A 23,744-nucleotide genomic window follows, 5' to 3' on the forward strand; every position below is an offset into this window, starting at 1 on the left:
ATATGCAGATAGGGCTAGTCTCAGATAGGGCGCTAGTCTTTGACCAGAGGGCTGCCGCGTGAGGGGACTGCTGGGCACGATGGAACACTGGTCTGACCCAGCAGCAGCAATTCTTATGTTCTTATGGAATACAATTCATGAACTGATAGGCCATCAACATCAACTGATGATGATCATGTTGATCAAGTGAGGGTTCTTGTGCACACCAGTTAGTGATTAACTGTTAGAAAATTGGCACAGGAATAGATCAGCTCCATTGGTTCATGCCACAGCATGCTAACAGAGAAGTTGGGGATGTCTCATGTTACAGCAAAGTTTTTTCCACGGTTGATGACCAATGACCTGAAGAACAACCGTGTCATGATCTGTCAGAATTTTCTTGAACAGGCAAATGAAACTAAACATTTCTTAATAACTGGTGATAAACATGGGTCTATGGTTATGATGTGGAAACCAAAGCACAATCATCTCAATGGAGAACCAAGACATTACCAAGATCAAAAAAGCTCGGCAAGTTTGGTCGAATGTCAAAGTGAGGTTAACAAGTTTTTCTGACAGTTGCAGTGTTGTTCAGTTGTAGCGTTGTTCATTATGAATTTTTCTGCCACAAGGACAAACTGTCTACCAAAATTACTATCTGAAAGTGTTGAAACAAATCCGTGAGAGAATCAGAAGGATGTGGCCCAAACTTTGGAGGGAGCAGTCGTGGCTCCTGCATCATGACAATGAATCCACTCACTCTGCTGTAAAAATTCATGAATTTTGCACAAAAAACACAATGACAGATCTTCCCCTTTTACCTTACTCTCCTGACTTGGCCCCTGCTGACTTCTTGTTTTCTAAACTTAAATCCACACTGAAAGGAAAGTGATTTTACACCATTGAAGACATAAAAAGCAAAATTCAACTCAACAACTTTTGTCGATTATTGAAGATGCATTTAAGGACTGTTTCCAAAAGTGAAAACAAAGTTGGGAAAAGTGTATATGTAGAGAAGGGGAGTAGTTTGAAGGGGTCCCAGTGGAATAAGTTGCAAAATTAAAACATTTTACTAAAATCAATCCTGCAACTTTTTGAACAGACCGTGTATGTATAGTAACTGAATATCACTGGTAGCTACATTGCTGCCACAGTATCCATTCATTATATATGTTCAACACTGCTGCCTATCCAGACACAGTGCAATGAGTGAATTGTGACCCAAAAATATGCATTCCTAACAACTCTTTCTTTCAGTGTATGCTTGAAGTCTAAGTTTAACTAACACGGAAAACCTATTTGGTGTCTCATAAGACTGTCTACAGTAGAATTCAAAAACATGCTTTGGCACACTAAGAATAGAATCCTTTTCATAATTCATATTGTTGGTAATGACCTTAGGAAGAATATAGTATTCAAAGTGAAATGGCATCCTTTTGATTCTTCATAAAAGATAGATCAATAATCACTGTTTATAGCAGCAAATGTCTCCTCGATAAAATACCATAAAGAAAAATGTTTTCTCCATTATAAAAATTCCAATTCAATGAGAGAATCGTAAAAAAAGAGGTTTTTGAAGAATTATTTGAAATCCTATGAGAAGCTGCAAGAGAATGATGAGGCTCAATTTTTAATTATTTTCCCAAACAGAATACACTAAAGAATTGTAGTTTATTGTTCTGCCTTTTCCAAATGAGCAAATAACACAGCTAAATGAACCACAGACTCTAGAAAAGAAAAAATTTCTCTTTATATATCTCTCTATATATATCTCTGTAATATTTCTCTTTAAAACACAGTCTGCCTCATTGCTTGCTTTAAAAGCAGGTTCATGTTAATCCACAGGTGTTTTAGTCATTAAGAACAAAGAGGGATCAGGCCAAAAGCCCATTATCCTGTCTCCAACAGTGGTTGGTCTAGGCCAGTGTCCTTCAACCACCGGTCCATGGATCGGTGCCGGTCCACAGAAATTTCCTGCCGGTCCACAGGGCCGCCAGCATGTGCATCAGGCCCCAAACTGTGTTCTTCAACTGCCGGTCCATGGTGCGATCGATGCGTTGTTAATAAGATTATATTGTGTGTATATATGAAAAATGAATGGAAAAAATAGTGTTACAATTAGGACTATGGGGGCAGGGTCTGAGGTGGAGATTGGGTAGAGATGGGCAGGGTCTGGCCCACGACTTAGCCCAATGTTCTTCAACTGCCGGTCTGCGGACCGATGCCGGTCCATAAAATAATTCTTTTATTTCTGCCGGTCCATAGGTGTAAAAAGGTTTAAGAACAGTGGTCTAGGCCACTTGAAAAATACTCAGAAGATCCTAATGAAAAAAGTCGCTCACACCAGGAAGAGGCAGCAGCATCCCAATCTGGCTAGCTAATAACTGTTAATGGGTTCATCTTCAAGAAATGTATCCAAACCTTTTTCAGACTCACCAGAGAATTATCCATCCTCAGGAATGAAAAACAGCTGATTTTCCCACCAAAATTCAAATTGGTAACCAATAGACTTTCCTGCCTCACTCTTCTCAAGCCCCAGCCAATCAGGTTTGAGGGTCCACTATATGTAACTAAACTGCAGACTAGAGAATGACACAGGGACAAAGTTTGTCCCCCATCCTTGCAGGCTGTTCCCATCCTCGCTCCGTCCCTGCGGGCTCTGTCCTCATCCCAGACCCATCCCCATCCCCATGTGCTATGTCCCCATCCCTGCTGGCACCGTCTCCGTCATCACCCTGCCTTCGCGAACTCTGACCTCATTTACATAAGCCACAAACACTTATGATTTTATATTTAAATCTTATTATTAAAATATAATAAGGGACAATATTCTGTACAACTGTTTATAAATCACAAAAAGAGCCTTCCATTTTGATCTGGTTTTGGTACAACCTTCCCAAAAAATCAGTTGCCTATGTTTTTACATCTTCTAGGATAGTAATTGGATTGCCTTTCAGGCATGGATGTAGAAAAAAAAATGAATGAACAGGAAAAGGAGTGAAGACTAAAACTGATTCAGAACACTGCCGTCCGCCTTATATTTGGCTTAAACAAATGGGAACACATCACCCCCTTCTACCATAAACTGCACTGGTTACCATTTGAATCCAGAGTCCTATTCAAATTCGCATGCCTCTGCTACAAAACAGTATTTGGTATATCCCCAAGCTACCTCAACCCACACTTCAACCTAAATTACAACAATAAGAACCCCCGCAGAATCCATCTGTTCGCCTTCCCCTCCCTAAAACTATGTCATTTCAAAAGGTTCCTTGACAAAACCTTCTCCTTTCAGGGACTAAACTGAACCCATAGCTAGCCCAAATTGTGCTCGACGCCCCCACCTACCTTGACTTCAGAAAAAAACTCAAAACACACTTATTCCATGGACAGAACCCTTAACACACCCTCTTATACTTCTTCAACTCCCATCAATGCACGTGAATCTCCACCTATTCCTACTTATTGTACTCTCCTAACCCGTTAACTTCAAGGACCTGTATTTTTTCCTGTAAATAAATATTACCTTCCTTCTGTACACTCATGTATATTCCTGCCAACTTCAATGACCTGTACATTCCTAAACTGTTAACTCCAAAGACTTCATTGTTTGTAACCTTAATGACCTGTACACTCCTAAAATGTATATTCCTGCCAACCTCAATGACCTGCACATTCCTAAACTGTTAACTCCAAAGACTTCATTATTTGTAACCTTAATTAATTGATGTGAACCACCTAGAACTCTCTGGGTATGTCGGTATACAAAATAAAGTTATTATTATTATTATTATTATTCTGTACAGGATGCCTAGTGCCAGCAGCTGCCTAAGTGGCTTTTGAGAATCACATAAGGGTGTCCTATATAGGTTCGCATCTGTCCTGATGGACAGAAGCCTATCCCCACCTAACCACCCCAATTCTCTAACCAGCGTCCATGTCACAAGTGATGTTTAGAGAATCACATTGCTGCTGAGCTGATCGCTGCAAGGGAATCTTCCTATAGTGATCAGTTTAGTAGCCGCGGCCACGGCAGGGAACCCATCTCCCCCCGTGAAGTTGGCTGGCAGGAGAGATGCCCACTCCCTCCTGACGGAACCCCTGAAGCCCCTCCCCCCAAATGTCCAGAGCAAGAGGATTGCCCAATTCCTCCTGCCGTTACCGAGACATCCCTTGACAAGAGGGATGTCCATTCCCTCCTACCGTCACCCCCTGAGACATCCTTGGGCAGGAAGGATGCCCACTCCCTCCTACCGCTGGCCCCCATCATCCCCCGAACCCCCCGAAGACCCCACTGCAACCTTCCACCCCCGAACACCCACCCATACCTTTCTCTGATGGCTGGCAAGAGAGATGTCCAGTTCCTCCTGCCAGCAAGCCCTCCTCCACAGAATGGCGGGCTGTCCCCTTCCCGGTGCACCCTGATTGGTTCAGATGCCTAAAGCCCCCTCCCATAGAAAGGAAAAGAGGAGAGGAAGGGCATGCAGATAACCCCTACCACTGGACAGCCCTGGGCATTTTTCTGGGCTCACTCAATGGTCTGCCAAGGAATAAGTTCAACATGAAAACAGGGAGAAAAGTGAATATTTTTGAAAAATCAAATCTATGTTAGTGTTTTATATTTACCCTTTTATCTTCTTTCTTCTTACTTCTTATATTTACTAAAAAATTTTCTCTTTATTATTCTCAATACTTTAAAAGAATTATCCTATTGTATTATAAGTGCTCAGTCTTGTATATATTATCGTTTTTCCCCACTACAACATATGATGGATATGATACTAGAGTAAAATTACAAAGATTTTTTCGCATTTTAAGATTAAAAACTTATTTTGAAAAACAATCAGAAGATATGAACATCAAATTTAGATATGACAAACACAAATCCACTTGGATACCTCCAACTCCCCCTGATCCATCTTTAATAGCTTTTGAAAGAATAGTTATGAAAGAACTAGAAATACAAGAAAAAAATAAAGATCGAACATATTATAATCTCTCCTTTAAACAGAATAAAATACTACAAAGTCTTACACAAGATAGGAATATCATTATAACGAGAGCGGACAAGGGAAGAGGGATAATAATCTTTAATTGGTCTGATTATCATCAAGAAGCAATGAATCAGCTATCCAAAAAATAATTTTATAAAGAAATACTCTAGGATCCAACACCGAGTTTAAAAAGAGAAATAGAGGATATGTTATCCAAAGTCAAATATGATGATGTTATCACTCACAGTGAATATAAACAATTATACCAACAACATCCAATAATGCCACATATGTATTTCATTCCTAAAATACATAAGTCCCAGGAAAAGCCTCCAGGCAGACCTATAGGCCCTGATTCTCCAAAAGTGCGTCCCGATTTTAGGCAGCTGTAGGCGTCCTACAGCTGTCTAATCAGCCAATCGGGATGCACGTTTTTTTAAAAAAATGCTCCCCAGGCAGGCCGCCTATATTGAAGGCGAAGCCCGCAAGACACCTAGGCCCTGATTCTGTATAGGACGCCCGGGAGAGGCGTACTATTCAGAATCGGCCTACACTAAAACCCCGATTCTGTAACCGGCGTCCATGTTACAGACGCTGGTTAGAGAATCGGGTTAGATTAGACACGGCCCGCCATACTTATCACGGCAAGGGATCTCTCTGCCGCTATAAGTATAGCGGGCCGCGGCCTGTCCGATCGGATGCCCCCCCCCTCCGACACTACTGACCGCTCCCCCCCGACACTACCAACCGCCCCCCCCCCGACATTACCGATCTCCCTCCCACCCCGACACCACCGATCGCTGGCAGGAGAGTGTCCAATCCCTCCTGCCCGAAGACAGCACCCCCCTCCTGCCCGAAGACGGCACCCCCCTCCTGCCCGAAGATGGCACACACACCCCCCTCCTGCCCGAAGACGGCACACACACACACACCCCCCGGCGCTAACAACCCCCAAACCTCCAAACTAACCTGTTCTTCAGGCCAGACGGTTCTTGCCCGTCTAGCCAGTAAGACCACCTCGTCGAAATGAGGCGGGCTCGCCCCTTCCCGGCCCATCCCGCCGAAGCCTAAGGCCTGATTGGACCAGGCTCTAGAAGCCTGGACCAATCAGGCCTTAGGCATAGCGGGTCCGCCCATCCCCACTAAGTCTAAGGTCTGATTGGCCAATCAGGCCTTAGATTAAGTGGGGATGGGCGGACCCGCTATGCCTAAGGCCTGATTGGTCCAGGCTTCTAGAGCCTGGGCCAATCAGGCCTTAGGCTTTGGCGGGATGGGCCGGGAAGGGGCGAGCCCACCTCATTTCGACGAGGCGGGCTTACCGGCTAGACGGGCAAGAACCGTCTGGCCTGAAGAACAGGTTAGTTTGGAGGTTGTTAGCGCCGGGGGGTGCCATCTTCGGGCAGGAGGGATTGGACACTCTCCTGCCAGCGATCGGTAGTGTCGGGGTGGGAGGGAGATCGGTAATGTCGGGGGGGGCGGTCGGTAGTGTCGGGGGGGCGGTCGGTAGTGTCGGAGGGGGGGCATCCGATCGGACAGGCCGCGGCCCGCTATACTTATAGCGGAAGAGAGATCCCTTGCCGCGATAAGTATAGCGGCTGCGTCTACTTACAATGTAGACCAGCATTTTGCTGGCCTACATTTTAAGGTTTCTTTCTCTACTAGGGAGACGCGTAGGGCCACCTAGGTTCGCCTAAGGCCCGCCTAAGGCCCTTAGGCGAGCTTAGGCGTCTTGCGGGTCTCCCTAGGCTCCCGGAGGCGCCTTCAGGCCTGCCTGGGGAGCATTTTTTTTTAAAAACGTGCATCCCGATTGGCTGATTAGACAGCTGTAGGACGCCTACAGCTGCCTAAAATTGGGACGCACTTTTGGAGAATCAGGGCCATAGTGTCAGGGAGACACTCATTAATGGAACCACTTTCTCAATATGTGGATTTCCATCTGAAACATCAGGTATCCCAAATTCAATCTTACACATGGGACTCAATGCATTTTATTCAACAATTACATCAAATGAAATATGATAAATTGGATAATATCATCATGGTAACAGCAGATGTTATATCCTTATACACCAATATTCTTCAAGAAAAAGCTTTGGAGATAGTGGATTATCATTTATCCCTTGATGAAACTATATCAACGCAGGAAAAAAGTTTATTAAACTTAATGACAAAACAAGTAATTAATAACAATTACTTCACATATAAAGATAAGATATTCCTTCAGACCAAGGGGGTGGCGATGGGGGCCACAGTAGCACCCACTATAGCATGTTTATATATGTCAAAGTTCGAAAAAGATTATATTTACAAATCTAAACATTTCCATCACATCAGTCTATGGAAAAGATTCATAGACGATGTTATATTTTTCTGGGAAGGTACGCATGAAGATCTACAAACCTTCCTTTTGGAAATGAATACTTTTGACAAAAACATACAGTTTACTTTTTCTACTCATTCTTATGAAATATCTTTTTTGGATATTAATATAATTAAAAGTAGAACCACATTTGAAACATCGATATATCGTAAGATGTCTGATAGAAACACCCTATTACATTATTCAAGCCATCATCCACAGCCATTACGTAATAGGGCAATTTTTGAGAATTAAAAGAATTTGCTCCACACGAAAAGAATATAAGAATCAAGCTCAAATAATGAGTGATAAGTTTATCCAAAGAGGGTATCCAAAAACAGTGGTTAAAACAGCTTACAAAAGAGCGGCAAATTATCATACTGAATTGCAATCACATAGACATCAAAATCAAAATAATGTTACGGTGTGTGTATTATCTTACTCTAAACAATCAAGAGATTTGAGCAAAATTATTCAAAGACACTGGTCGATACTATCAGTATTTCCCCAACTTCAGGAATATCCAAAATTTGCATACACAAGGGGAAGAAATTTAGGTGAAATACTGAAATATAGTACAGTTAATAAACAACATAATAATGACGAACAAGGGGGGACATCGAGCATGTGGTCGGTGCAAATATTGTATTCATGCATACCAAACACAGTCACTAATAATATCAAAAACTAAAAAAAAATTTTTACATCAGGGAAAGAACAGACTGTGATACACAAGCAGTCATATATTGTATAATCTGTCCCTGTGGTTTATACTACATTGGACACAAGAAACGTAAAATCAAACTGCGAATAGCAGAACACTTAAGCTGCATTCGTACGGGAAAAATGCTGGCACCTTTAACAGAACATTGGATCAATAAGAAACTTTTTTTTTTTCCAGTTCAATAATTTTTTATTGAGTATTTTAGAGAATACAGGAAGCAGTACAAATACATAAGATCAAAATAAAGCTTTCTGTATAAAGAACATAGAAACATAGAAACAGCCCATCAAGTCTGCCCACTCTACTGACCCACCCCATTAAGTCTGAGTGCTGCTCGACCCACGTAGGGATCCCACGTGGATGTCCCATTTATTCTTAAAGTCGAGCACGCTTGTGGCCTTGATTACCTGCGTCGGAAGTTTGTTCCAGTGATCTACCACTCTTTCTGTGAAGAAATCCTTCCTGATGTCACCTCTAAATTTCCCTCCCCTGAGTTTGAGCGGGTGCCCCCTTGTGACCGAGGGTCCCTTGGGAAGGAATATATCGTTTTCTACCTCGACACGACCTGTGACGTACTTAAAAGTCTCAATCATGTCACCCCTTTCCCTGCGCTCCTCTAGAGAGTACAGCTGCAATTTGCCCAGTCTTTCCTCGTATGAGAGACCCTTGAGTCCAGAGACCTTCCTAGTGGCCATTCGCTGGACCGACTCAGCTCAAAGCACATCTTTACGGTAATGTGGCCTCCAGAATTGCACACAGTACTCTAGATGAGGTCTCACCATGGTTCTATACAGTGGCATTATGACTTCAGGTTTGCGGCTGACGAAGCTTCTATTGATACATCCCATCATTTGCCTCGCCTTGGATGAGGCCTTCTCCACTTGTTTGGCAGCCTTCATGTCTGCACTGATGATCACTCCCAAGTCCCGTTCCTCTGAAGTCCTAGCTAGTGTTTCTCCATTCAAGGTGTATGTTCTGCATGGATTTCTGCTGCCGAGATGCATGACCTTACACTTCTTAGCGTTGAAGCCCAGCTGCCATGTCGTGGACCATTTTTCCAACTTGATCAGATCCTGCGTCATACCATCCGTGGGATTGCTTCCACCCACTATATTACACAGTTTGGCGTCGTCGGCGAACAGCGCTACTTTACCCTGAAGCCCTCGGGTCAAGTCCCTTATGAATATGTTAAAAAGGGATGGTCCCAGGACTGAGCCCTGAGGCACACCGCTAGTCACCTCCGATGTCTCAGAGAGGGTGCCATTGACCACCACTTTCTGAAGTCTTCCACTCAGCCAATCGTTGACCCACGCCGTTAGTTTCTCACCTAACCCCATCGATTTCATCTTGTTTAATAGTCTACGGTGTGGGACACTGTCAAAAGCTTTACTGAAATCCAAGTATACTATGTCCAGAGACTCTCCCGAGTCCAGCTTTCCTGTCACCCAATCAAAGAAGCTGATGAGATTGGACTGGCATGACCTCCCCCTAGTGAATCCATGTTGACAGGGATCCCTCAGATTCCCCTCATCCAATATTGTGTCTAATTTCTCTTTAAGTAGAGTTTCCATGAGTTTACACACTATTGATGTGAGACTTACTGGTCTGTAATTTGCGGCCTCCGCTCTGCAACCCTTTTTGTGCAGAGGAACCACGTTGGCAGTTTTCCAGTCCAGGGGGACTCTCCCCGTATTTAGGGAGAGATTGAAGAGTATTGCTAATGGTTCCGCCAAAACATCGCATAGCTCTCTGAGCACTCTTGGGTGCAGATTGTCCGGTCCCATGGCTTTGTTCACCTTGAGTCTTGACAGTTCTTTGTAAACATCAGCTGGTGTGAACTCAAACTTCTGAAATGGGTCTTCCATGCTTTGCTTTGCTGCTAGCCGAGGCCCGTGCCCTGGTGCTTCGCAGGTAAAGACTGAACAGAAGTAATCATTCAGTAGTTTGGCTTTATCGGAGTCTGTTTCTACATAATTCCCGTCTGGTGTTCTAAGGCGTACTATCCCGTTTGCGTTCTTTTTCCTGTCGCTAATGTATCTGAAGAAGGATTTGTCCCCTTTCTTGATGTTCTTTGCTAGAGTTTCTTCCATACGAATTTTGGCCTCCCTGACTGCTGTTTTGACCGCTGCAGACTTTTTCCTGTATTCAATGTTTGCTTCTTTTTCCCCCGTGCGTTTGTATGAGAGAAATGCTATTTTCTTCTCCTTGACGAGGCACGATACCTCATCTGTGAACCATTGGGGTTTCTTTTTTCTTTGTTGTTTGGTTACCGATTTTATGTAGCGGATAGTTGCCTCATGAAGGATCGATTTCAAGCTTGACCACATAGCCTCCACATTAGTAGTTACTTCTTGAACCTGCAGCGTCTGATAGACGAAATCTCCCATGCGTGCGAAGTCAGTGCCCCGGAAATTGAGTACCTTTGTTTTTGTTTGTGATCTAGGAAAGCCTTTCTTAAGGTTAAACCATACCATGTTATGGTCACTGGTGGCTAGCGTCTCTCCCACCGAGACCTCTGAGACGCTTTCCCCATTCGTAAGTACCAGGTCCATGAACCTACAAATCTATATTCAACTATAGAGGAACATAACAGTAAGAAAGGTTCCTATTATTAGAACTGCATGTGAAGAATATATAAGAAAAAAGTGAGGGAGAACAACAAAAAAGAAAAAAAAAAAAAAAAAAAAAGGGGGAATAGGAAGAAAAAGAAGAAAGGAAAAGGAAAGAAAAGGAAGACAGGAGTGTCTACGGAACAGAACGTACATAGGTATCCAGGAATGACCAAGGTGATTTGTTAAGCTTCAAGTTCATGGGGGTTCTGGATGCATTTTTTTTCTCATATGCATAGGATTCAAATCTATGATACATACACAGAGAGTTCCACCAAAAAGTATAGTCTAATAACGAAGATGATTTCCAATTTTTCAGAATGTGCATGAGAGCAGTCACAAACATGGTATCAATGAGTTTAGGAGGACAATTTGATTGTGCAAAGCAGGGATGTTGAGAGCGAAGGATTACAATGTCCATAGAGATCTCTTCCGAGCAGTTAGTAATAGATTGTATGGTGATCCAAATGCGAGTCCAAAAGGAGCGGACTAGCGTACAGTGAAAAAGCATGTGGTCAAGAGTTCCCACATCTTTTAAACAGTTCCAGCAAACAGAGTCTTGTTTTAAGTTGGCTTTCCACATGCGAATTGGAGTCCATACTGCATGCCACATAATAAAGAACATTGATTGTGAGACTTTAGAAGATAAAAGTGGGCGATTTGTTGAAGACCAGAAAAATTCCCAATCAATGTCAGAAAGCGGAGTAGTGAGTATAGTTTCCCAGTGTTTCATAGATTGGGGAGAAAAAGTGAAGAAGTGATCTCTTAAAATACTATAAAAAAGAGATATCGCCTTGCCTTTTAGTAGAGACAGTACAGACCAATGACGAATAGTATGGATGGAAGTCATGAAGTCAAAACGTATATGCACAGAAGACAGTATTTCAGTGAGTGAAAGCCATTGTGAATAAACAGAAGGATGTAGCGAGTATGTAGAACAAATTGCATCAAAAGGAACAGACACAGTTGGAGTAGACAATTGATGGGCAAACCATAGACCCGCCCGCTGCCATCGTTTCCATGAGAGGGATTTGCCATGGTTTTGGATTTTAGAATTATTCCAAAGGGACATGAGTGGACTATCATAAATTGAGATCTCAGCCAATTTATCTAAAAGATGAAGAGCATGTTGCGTTGAACTCAACAAAGAATACCTTCTCAAGTGTCTGGGAATTGACACCGTTAGTAGGCAGGAGGTGTGTAAAGGCATGCATAAAAAGCACTCCATTTCAAACCAGGCAGGAGGATCTTGGAGAGAGGAGTCAGTGATCCAGTAAGCACCATATTTAGCTAGTGAAGCAATATAATAATGATAAAAATCCGGAAAGTTAAGACCACCGTTAATCTTAGAGGCTTTCAGCTTGGCGAGAGCAATTCGAGGTTTTTTCTTGTTCCAAATGAATTCAGATAACTTCCTATTTAGCCATTGAAAAAATGATTTTCGGCATAGAAGAGGAAGCATAGAGAGAATGTAATTAATTTGAGAAACATACAGAAAAAGAACTAAAGTTTACAGTTCTGTTACATATACAAGGATTTAATGGTGGTGACATCAGTACGTATCTTTTACGTAAGGAACAGCGATTTATTTTTCAATGGAGCACATTAGCTCCAGGAGGGTTAAACACAGACATTCAGTGGGTTTAGTAAAATCCTGCCCTTAAAAGATTAAACCAATGAGGATCCTCCTTTTCAAAAGTTATGACATGGTAAGTCCACCCAATGAGATTTTACGTTGAGTAATTTAATCCACGTCATTAACAAGCACTCGCCATTTTACAAAGGTTAACGGAAGACATAGCCATGGAGAACAAGACGCAGATATAATTACCCGTTGGAGGATTTAACAATATTTGAGGTATGAAAGAATAAGAAAAATAAATTTTGACTTGTAAAAAAGATTTAAGTAAGCTGTTGGATAGTATATATAGTTAGGAGCCGTGACAAGTCCTGTAGTAGTCTCTTTTTAATTCCCGGCATTGCCGATTTAAGTTTACATAATGAGAATAAGATAAGAAGACATTTAATCAATATAAAATAAAATAGCAATGTAATAGAATTAGCAGTGTTATATTAAAGATTGGGATGTTTTATATAGATTTTAACAAAGCATATTTTTCACAGTATAATACTCCTGATGAAGCCACAACGGCGAAACTCAGGACTGGGTAGAGGAGCAGCATAGCACGGCACGGTGGCACTTTGTACACTTCACCAATCAAGAAGAAAAAAATATTTTAAAAATTTCAGAACGTGATGTTAACACAAGGACCCTCTAATATAAACAACAGGTAAGTGCTTTATTTCCTATTTTTTCATATCTGAAGATATAAAGATTGATTACTATATACTACCCCCAATAGAGAATAACAACAAATAAAGTGTGGTGGGTCATTCAGATACATACACTGTGATACATACACTGTAATCTATTATCCTTATAATATCGTTTTTTTTCGTTGTTATTTTCTAAAACATGCGGCCTATTCCAAACAGATCCGCTCAGACATTACCTACCAAAATGTACATCTTATACTCTTACTAAGCAAATTGTATTTCAATATTCTTGATTTCTTACAGTCTATGCTATCTGTACTTCATATGTATATCTTCATATTGTGTTTCGTTGAATGTCCAGCTCTCTTGATTGTAAACCGCCTAGAAGTCGCAAGATTGTGGCGGTATAGAAGAATAAAGTTATTATTATTATTCATTTATAAAATGAATAGCACAATAAAATAGGACATATAAGCGCTATGATGGTCCTGTGATATTTTACATCAGTTCTTTGTAATATATACAAGACTGAGCACTTATAACACAATAGGATAATTCTTTTAAAGTATTGAGAATAATAAAGAGAAAATTTTTTAGTAAATATAAGAAGTAAGAAGAAAGAAGATAAAAGAGTTGGTAACAGTTTAGTGAGTAGATATACAGAAAGTCCAACACAGTGTATTTTTTGAACTCCTACTAGCAGAAGTGTTTTATATTTACCATGTTGGACTAGGAAATAATGGTCTTCTTTCTTTCTTTTCCAGGTTCTTACATGTTAACATATTAGAACAGATTTATTGTGCTTTTGCTCCAAATTTATCATTTATAGTGAAATGTTTTATTAAATTTATTGTTATGCAGAACATCATTCCAAATGTCTGAGAACAAATTAATAAAGGAGAGTAAGAACTTTGAGTCACTAAACTCTGTAGGGCTCATAATCAAAAAACGAACACATTAAAAAAAAAAACCACGCCTAAGTTGGCACTTGGATGTCCTTGTCACCGGAATGTCCAAGTGCCAATAATCAAAACCCTTTTCCTGGATGTCTAGAGAGATGTTTCATCCGTTGTGAATACAGAGCAACAAGGGGTGCATTGGGAGGCAGGTTATGGGTGTGTTTATGGCAGGCTTTGGGTGGGCTTAACTTGGACATTTTGTGGTATAATCAAACCTTTCCCAAGACATCCTAGACAGAACTTATTTCTGAGTTAGACCTGTTTTAGAAGCATCTATGCACCACAAAGATACCCAAATGGACCCGATGACAACTGGATACATTAAGGTACAACCCACCCCCCCAACACACACACACACACACACATTCCCCCACTACTCACTGGCCTCCTCCCACCCAAAATAAATCTTAATAAACAGTACATACCAGTCTCTAGAACATCAGCACATGGGAAAGCCTAGTAGGGCATCACATAGGTATCTTAAGTAACCTTGTAGATGGACTAGTGAACCATAGAGAGAAGGACCCAGGCCCATAAGCCACTCTAACCACTACATTTATAGTAGAAAGTGTAAAACCCCATTCTAACCACTACATAAGCCACTCTTAGCACTACATTTATGGTAGAAAGTGTAAAACCCTACTATTCTGCCATATAGGTGCCACCTGCAGCCATAAGGGCTATTGGGGTGGTGGGTTTGGGGAAGTTTTGGAGGACTCAGCATAAATTATAAGGGGGTATATGGTGAGATGCACTTTTGGCACTCTTTATGTGAAGTTCCCAGCAGTGCCCTATAAGGTGTTCTACTGCTCTGTTGGCATGTCTGTGTGGCCAGTTTATCACAATGACGGCCACTCCCATGTCCAAATGATCTGGATTTGGAAGCTTTCAACTTAGACGTTTCTTTGGTCGAAATTGGGGTATAAAATTATACATCCTGTCTGCCTAGCGTCCAAGATGACGATTTTCCAAAAATATTTTTTAGGGGAATCTAGATGTTCAGATTTCAAAAATGGACGTTTCTGTGCTTCCGACTTTGGATGTTTAGAAGGAGACATCCAAATCGGACTTTTTTGAAAATGACCCTCAACCTGTAATTTTCTCCTTAAAGAAATGATCTGCAAAATTTTACCAGGCATCACAAAGTTTAATTATAACATGACAACATTACATTTGTCAACCTACTTTCCCCTATTCACGAAGGAAATGTTAGGAAATTCTACTTTACGGAGAGGGTGGTGGATGCTTGGAATGCGCTCCCGAGAGAGGTGGTGGAGAAGAAAATGGTGACGGAGTTCAAAACAGCGTGGGATGAACACAGAGGATCTAGAATCAAAAAATAATCCTATATAATAAAAAGCTAGCCGCGCATGTGCACTCATACTGCGTGCTTCCAATATCTCTGATCTGTGAGATGTAGTTCCGTGGCCGCAGAAGTGTGCATGCGCGGGTCCCCAGCACTTACCTAGAAAGGAATGGCTGCCAGCGTTGGACTCCCTCATGAGCCGCACCAGTGGTGTCGGCTCCTCTCATGAGCTGCACCAGCGTCGGAGAAGGCTTCCGACTCTGGTGGGGATTGTGAGGAGCCGCAGCAATACTTGCCCGCATTAGGCCAGACCACGGGCCGGGCAGGGACGCGCCAAAGAGACTCCAGCTGCGAGCCAGGCGAGGGAGGGAAACAGACTGAAAAAAAAATGTAAGAAGCTTGGCTTGCCTGCGGGAAACTCGATAAGGGAAGGGGGGGCCCTTTGAGCAGGCTAGACCGCGGGAGGGAAGGGGAAGGGATCAAAAGGAGCAGGCCACATCTGGTAAGAGTAGGGAAGGGGGGTGGTTGAAAATGCTGCTACTGCTGCACAGGGACCTGGAGGGGAAGGGAGAGGGTCAGAAAGACAGAGAAAGGGGGCCATGGAGAGAGAGAGACAGTGGGAGGGAGAGACACAAAGACAGACAGACATATATTCTAGCACCCGTTAATGTAACGGGCTTAATGACTAGTATTAAATATTGAACTAAGGTCAGTACTGGGCAGACTTCCATGGTCTGTATATGGCCATTTGGGGGAGGATGGGCTGGAGAGGGCTTCAATGGTTGGGAGGGTGTAGATGGGCTGGAGTAGGTTTTGACGGAGATTTCGGCAGTTGGAACCCAAGCACAGTACTGGGTAGAGCTTTGGATTCTTCCCCAGAAACAGATAAGAAGAAGAAAAACCCCAACAAATTTTTTAATTGAATCAGGTTGGGCAGATTGGATGGACCATTCAGGTCTTTATCTGTCGTCATCTACTATGTTACTATGTCCTTATTTTAAAAGCTCTATTTGAGTTTTGAATATCTGTAAACTGGCATTTAGTGAGTTTTTTTATATATATGCTACTGATCATTGTATGCACTTTGCTTTGGGTTCATATTTTTATGAAGAATGTAGGTACCTAAATGTAAATATTACAGTTTGAAATATTACCATAAATTTTAATGATAATATATATTTCAGAAATGTACCTTCTCATCTTTTCTGAACTTTCCTCAAATTGCTGGGCCAGCTGCTGTTTAAAAAAATTGAAATATGTAATTGCCAGAAGTACGTTCATCTGCGATCTCCATGGCATTTCATCAGTGAATGCTCTACAAAATGTTTTACGTCTCACATATTTGGCAGCATGTGGAGTCAAAAGTACCACTAGGGTCCCAAAAGCTTTTCTTTCTGGATCACTTTGTGAACTCCTGTAAAATAAAAATAAATAAGAAAGGAATTCATGAAAAGTGAGTCAATACAGAAGGGTTGACTTAGAATTAGGCGCACTTATATGTTGTGTGGAGAATCACATACATATGCCTACTATGGATCAACAAAATGTCAGAGCTTTTATTAGAGGCAATGAGTTGAGATCACATATAGCATCTCTTAACTTTAAAGGTTACACTGTCAAAAATGTTTGCTGTGGTCTTGCAGTTTTGGGTTGACTGATTAACTTTTCCTACTTTATCCCACTGCCATTATCCCTTGCTGATCATAAAAGCTGAAATTAGTACACTCACAGAGGAAAATGCAAAGGGGCCAATATTCAAAGGATAAATCTTATATAATAAAATGCTAGGCCGCGCATGCGCACTCCCATCTGCGTGCGTCCTTTTTCCGTGAGATGTAGGGCACCTTAGGTAGGAGTGTGCATGCGTGCTTACGTCACAAGTTTCAAGTTTCAAGTTTATTTATTATTTGATTAATCGCCTATTCCAAATTCTAAGCGATGTACAAATTGGTAAAATACATTATCTAAAATATACATAAAATAGACCTACATAATTAACAAGGGGATAAGTTACAAAAAAAAACTAATTAAGTTAAGACATGAATACAATAGGGAAGGTAGGATAGAAATACAATCTTGGAAAGGAAAGAGTCAACAATTAAAGGTTAAACACAACAGGAATGAAAAGACAAATAAATAGGTAAGATAAAAGTAAACAAAAGAGCAATTAACAAAAGAGAAAATTAACATTTCAATTAAGTATTGAACGCATCTTTAAAAAGAAAGCTCTTAAGTTGGCTCTTAAATTTTTCCAAATTCTTCTCTCTTAAGTATAGCGGGAGTGAATTCCAAGTCTGAGGCGCCGTAACAGTAAAAATAAATTGCCTACAAGTATTGATAATTTTAAGAGAAGGGATGACCAACAAAAGTTGGACGTCACCAGCCGCCGATGCCTCCACAAGCCGGGACCGCAGCCAGCCGCCGATCTCCGTTCCTACAGCGGGCAAGTAGGCAGTCAGTCAGAAAATTCCAGACTAAAGAAAATGGTAAACGCCCGCAGAAGTCCAAAATAATACAAAAACATGCACAGCATGAGAGCCCCTGAAGCAGCCATATTGTACAATAAAGGTGTTTTTGTACCCATGAAAAGGGCCTTATGCTAGACTTGGTGTTCTGCAAAGGGGCTGAAATTGTTGAACATAAGGCTAATGGCATCATGATAACACTTCTCTCATGGTCTGATCATTTTCTAATTAAATTTTCTATTAAAGACTATATCACTCCAACACTCCATATTTCAAAAAACTGCACTGGCTACCAGTCGAGGCTAGAATAATTTTCAAATTTGGTTGCCTATGCTTCAAAACACTATTTGGTATTGTATCCACCTACTTTCTGAAACACTTTGTTCTCCAAATCAAACTCTGCCTCTCAAGCAGAGCACTATTATATGCCTTTCTGAATCCCAAAGGATGCCAATTCAAAAGATTCCTCGACAAGTCACTTTCCTTCCAAGCAGGAATCTGGAACAACACTCTAAGTGACTTACTCCTTAACTCATCGTCATACCTTTCATTCAGAAGATTACGGAAAACTCATTTATTTGACAAATTCACTTAAACTTCCTCAAACGATTTCCTCTACGTCTACTTGCATGCTCCTGCCTTCTGATATATATAATTATGTTACACGCCTGTTTGTTTACTCCTACGTCATGCTCATGATGTAACGTCGCTGCATTCCTGTAGCCTCTCATTGTAAACCGTCTTGAACTGAAAGGTATGACGGGATATAAATAAAGATATTATTATATAATGGACTCAACCAGTTTGGAAGGAAATTTGAGACATGAAAATCTGAATTCTAATAACTTAATAGAGGCCTTGTCCTACCCCAAGTGGATGAAAAGATGATGACAGTGTAAGAACAAGTTGATATCTGGAACATATGCTTAACAATAGCATTGGAAAAACAGTCCCTCTAAAGAAGATCATTTGCTATAAACCACTGTTCTTCAAGCGCCGGTTTGCGGACCGGTGCTGGTCCGCAGGAAATTTCTGCTGGTCTGCGCAGGGCTGGCAAGATTTCAGACCTCCTGTCCCGAAGCTGTACTTGGGGACAACGGAACAGGCAATCATTTCCTGTCCCTACCTGTCGAACAAAAAAAAAAAAAAAAAAAAAGCCTCCCTCCTTCCTTTCCCCAGGTCGGCTGCTATCTTACCGCCCTGCTGCTGCTGCTAGAGCCAATAGGAAGTCTTCTTTATGACGTCAATTCTGACGTCGGAGAGGATGTTCTGGGCCAGCCAATCGCTGCCTGGCTGGCCCAGAACGTCCTCTCCGACGTCAGAATTGACGTCGGAAAGAAGACTTCGTGTCAGCTTTAGCTGTAGCAGCAGCAGGGTGGTAAGATAGCAGCCGACCCTGGGAAATGAAGGAGGGAGGCTTTTTTTTTTTGCGCGGCAGGGAGGGAAGGAGGTAGGCAGGCAAGCAGGTTGGCTTTGGCCAGGGAGGGAGGGAGAGAGGTAGACAGGCAGGCAGGCTGGCTTCGGGGGTGAGGGTGGGACAAAGTGTGGAAGGCAGTGCGAGGGACATAGGAAGAAGGCACTGGGGGCACTAAAGACATGGGAGGATGTACTGGGGGCACTAAAGACAGGAAGGGGCACTAAGGACATGGAAAGGAGGCACTGGGGGCACTAAAGACATGAGAAGGAGGCACTGGGGGCACTAAAGACATAGGAAGAGGCACTAAGGACTTGGGAAGGAGGTACTGGGGGCACTAAAGACATGGGAAGGAAGCACTGGGGGCACTAACGACAGGAAGGGGCACTAAGGACATGTGAAGGAGGCACTGGGGGCACTAAGGACATGGGAAGGAAAGAGGGAGGGAATAGAAAGGGACAATTCTTGGGCCTGAGTGCAGAAAGAAAGAAAGGATACACAGACAGAAGGAAACACAACCAGAGACTCATGAAATCACCAGACAGCAAAGGTAGGAAAAATGATTTTATTTTCAATTTAGTGATCAAAATGTGTCAGTTTTGAGAATTTATATCTGCTGTCTATATTTTGCACTATATTTGTCTATTTTTTTCTATAGTTACTGAGGTGACAGGGTGGAAACGGGGTTTTTAAATTTTAGTCCTAGTAGTTTGCCGGTCCACAAAATAATTTTTTTATTTCTGCCGGTCCACAGGTGTAAAAAGGTTGAAAAACACTGCTCTAAACAAATGCTCCTCATTGTTCTCCCCAAAACTACAGGTCCTTAAAGACAAGGACGTCAACTGGAAAGAAAATGGTGAAAATCTCACCTAGAAGAAGACAGATTCAACTATAAGAAACATATGACAATGTGCCGACAGGTCTTAACAACAGCCCCAAAAATCAATATTTTTCTGAAAACATTGAACAAGCTGCAAAGTCAACCAAGCAACTATTTAAAATAGTAAATAGGTTACTGGAAACCCCACAACAGAACAAGCTTTCCCAGTCTCAACTAGATTGCAATGATTAAAAGGTCTCCATCAAGACCTACAGACTGTCCCATCAAGCTCCCACCAGCTAATGAAGAGAATACTACCCTCCCCCAACCCTCACCATGCACAGCCACCTGGGACTCATTCAACCATATCATAGAGGAAGCTGTGGGTTCAAATCCCTCACTGCTCCTTATGACCCTGGGCAAGTCACTTAATCCCCTCATTGCCCCAGGTATACTAGACAAAGTTTGAGCCCACCGGGACAGATAGGGAAATATGATAAAGTACCTGAATGTAAACCACTTAAGATATAAATGGTATATAAATAATAATATTTTTTTTTTTAAAAGACTGTAAGAGAATTCTTACAAGAAGGAACTTGAAGACAGAGAGAAAACCAAGTTCAAGCAGAGATAGAAGCAAAACTACAGACACAAAGGGCTCCTTTTTCAAAGCCACAGTAGAGGTTTCTACCATGGACCGGTGAGGTAAAAGCTCCAAAGCTCATAGGAATTCTATGAGCATCAGAGCATTTATCTTGCCAGCCCGTAGTATAAACTTCTACCAAGGCTTTGTAAAAGCCAATGAAAGGTTGGAAAATTGTTTAAGATTTTCGTAGCAATTTCTTTGCCAGTTGGGCTGGATCAAGGGGAAGCAATAACTGTATTTTGCCCTTAGTGGTCTAAGCTGAAAGGAACTATAAAAATGGCTACAGAACTATATGTGAAGAAAATAAATAAAAACAAGAGAAAAAGGAAACTAACATGGTTCTCCAAACTAGTGGCAGAGAAAATAAAGGCAAAAGAGTTGGCGTTCATGAAATATAAAAAACCCCAAGAAGAAGAGTACAGAAAGGACTATGGGTGAAACTGAAGGAAGCCAAGAGGGAGCACAGGCAGAAGAGCGAAAGCACAGGCAGAAGAGCAAATAGTTAAAAATGTAAAAAAGGGAGACAAAAATTTTTTCAGATATATCAGTGAAAGGAAGAAGATGGAAAATGGAATTGTTAAACTAAAAGATTCTAGGAACTGATATGTGGAGAGTGATGAGGAAAAAGCAAATGTGCTAAACAAATACTTCTGCTTTGTGTTCACGGAAGATAATCCTGGAGAAGGACTGAGACTGTCTGGCAAAATTATACAGGAAAATGGAGTAGATTCTGTGCCGTTCATGGAGGAAAGTGTTTATGAACAACTTGAAAAACTGAAGGTGGATAAAGCGATGGGACCGAATGGGACCCATCGCAGGATACTGAGGGAGCTCAGAGAGTTCTGGCGGGTTCTATTAAAGACTTGTTCAACAAATCTCTAGAGATGGGAGTGGCTCCTGGGGATTGGAGGAGAGTGGATGTGGTCCCTATTCACAAAAGTGGTCACAGGGATGAAGCGGGAAACTACAGGCCAGTAAGCCTCACTTCGGTTGTTGGGAAAAAAATGGAATTGTTGCTGAAAGGATAGTGAATTTCCTAGAATCTAATGGGTTATAGGATCTGAGGCAACATGGCTTTACTAAAGGTAAATCTTGTCAAACAAACCTGATTGAATTTTTTGATTGGGTGACCAGAGAGCTGGATCGAGGACATGTGCTAGATGTAATTTACTTAGATTTCATAGGAGGCTCTTGAATAAACTTGAAGGGCTGAAGTTAGAAATCAAAGTGGATTAGAAACTGGTTGACGGACAGACGCCAGAGGGTGGTGGTTAATGGAAGTCGCACGGAGGAAGGAAAGAGGAGTAGTGGGGTCCCTCAGGGTTCGGTGCTGGGGCCGATCCTGCTCAATATGTTTGTGAGTGACATTGCTGAAGAGTTAGAAGGAGAGGTTTGCCTTTTTGCGGATGTTACCAAGATTTGTAACAGAGTACATAAGAACATAAGCAGTGCCTCTGCTGTGTCAGACCAGAGGTCTATCATGCCCAGCAGTCTGCTCATGCAGTGGCCCATTAGGTCCAGGACCTGTATAGTAATCCTCTATCTACACCCTTCTATCCCCTTTTCCTTCAGGAAATCATCCAATCCCTTCTTGAACCCCAATATCGTACTCTGTCCTATCACACCCTCTGGAAGCGCATTCCAGGTGTCCACCTGGAATGCACTTTGGGTGAGGAAGAACTTCCTAGCATTGGTTCTGAATCTGTCCCCTCTTAATTTTTCCGAATGCCCTCTCGGTAGATACCGAAGAGGGAGTGAAAAACATGAAAAAGGATCTACAAAATTTAGAGGAATGGTCTAATATCTGGCAACTAAAATCCAATGCAAAGAAATGCAGAGTAAAGGAGGCGTATATACTGGGAGTTGAAAGGCTGATATGCATGGATGGTGAGAGGGACCTTGGGGTGATAGTGTCCGAAGATCTAAAGATGAAAAAACAGTGCGACAAGGTGGTGGCTGCTGCCAGAAGGATGCTGGGTTGTAAAAAGAGAGGCATAACCAGTAGAAGAAAGAAGGTGTCGATGCCCCTGTACAGGTCGTTGGTGAAACCCCAATTAGAGTATTGTGTTCAGTTTTGGAGACCATATCTGGCGAAGGACATAAAAAGGCTTGAAGCGGCCCAGAGGAGGGCGATGAAAATGATAAGAGGTTTGCACCAAAAGACCTATGAGGAGAAACTGGAAGCCCTGAATATGTATACCTTAGAGGAAAAGAGGGACAGGGGAGATATGATTCAGACTTTCAAATACTTGAAAGGTATTAACGTAGAACAAAATCTTTTCCAGAGAAAGGAAAATGGTAAAACAAGAGGACATAATTTGAGCTTCAGGAGTGGTAGACTCAAGAGCAATGTAAGGAAATTCTTCGTTATGGAGAGGGTGGTGGATGCCTGGAATGTGCTCCCGAGAGAGGTGATGGAAATGGAGTTAAAAAAAAACGTGGGATGAACACAGAGGGTCTAGACTCAGAAAATAATAGTAAATATTGAAGAACTAAGGCCAGTACTGCACAGACTTGCATGATCTGTGTCTGTATATGGCCATTTGGTGGAGCATAGGCTGGGGAGGGCTTCAATGGCTGGGACAGTGTAGATCAGGGGTAGGGAATGCCGGTCCTCGAGAGCCATGTTCCATTCAGGTTTTCAGGATTTCCCCAATGAATATGCATGAGATCTATTTGCTTGCACTGCTTTCAATGATATTCATTGGGGAAATCCTGAAAACCTGACTGGAATACGGCCCTCGAGGACTGGAGATCCCTACCCCTGGTGTAGATGGACTGGAGTGAGCTTTGGAACCTATGAACAGTACCGGGCAGAGCTTTGGATTCTTGCCCAGAAATAGATAAGAAGAAGAAGAAAAACCCCAACAAATGTTTAGATTGAATCAGGTTAGGCAGACTAGAAGGACCATTTGGGTCTTTATCTGCCATCATCTACTATGTTCTGCTCCAGCCCTATAATCACCAGAATTAATATGTCATTTAACTGAAAGGACATTGGTGGAGGAGGAAGAGATTGCTTCTTTTTGATAACTCTGAAATACAGAGACCTATGATTAATTCTCAAATTGAAAGAGGAATAGAGAGTAACACCATCTTCTTTTTTCACAAATATAAAACTGTCATTCCCTTGTTACATCTTATGGGAGACAGTTATGTGAGACTAAGTGGGCTCATTATGCTGTATAGTCC

General features: G+C 42.0%; 1 protein-coding gene across 5 annotated transcripts in view; it reads right to left on the reverse strand.

Moving 5' to 3' along the window:
* Positions 1-23,744, reverse strand: part of CFAP54 (cilia and flagella associated protein 54) — a 440,387-nt gene that overhangs the window by 189,281 nt on the left and 227,362 nt on the right. For all 5 annotated transcript variants that reach the window (XM_033951153.1, XM_033951154.1, XM_033951152.1 and 2 more), the window contains exon 34: positions 16,400-16,621. In XM_033951153.1, the coding sequence (XP_033807044.1) occupies positions 16,400-16,621 (222 nt within the window). The remainder of the gene's footprint in view (positions 1-16,399; positions 16,622-23,744) is intronic.

The sequence above is a fragment of the Geotrypetes seraphini genome, chromosome 7 (assembly GCF_902459505.1).
Source record: "Geotrypetes seraphini chromosome 7, aGeoSer1.1, whole genome shotgun sequence".
In the NCBI taxonomy this organism is placed as follows: Eukaryota; Metazoa; Chordata; class Amphibia; order Gymnophiona; family Dermophiidae; genus Geotrypetes; species Geotrypetes seraphini.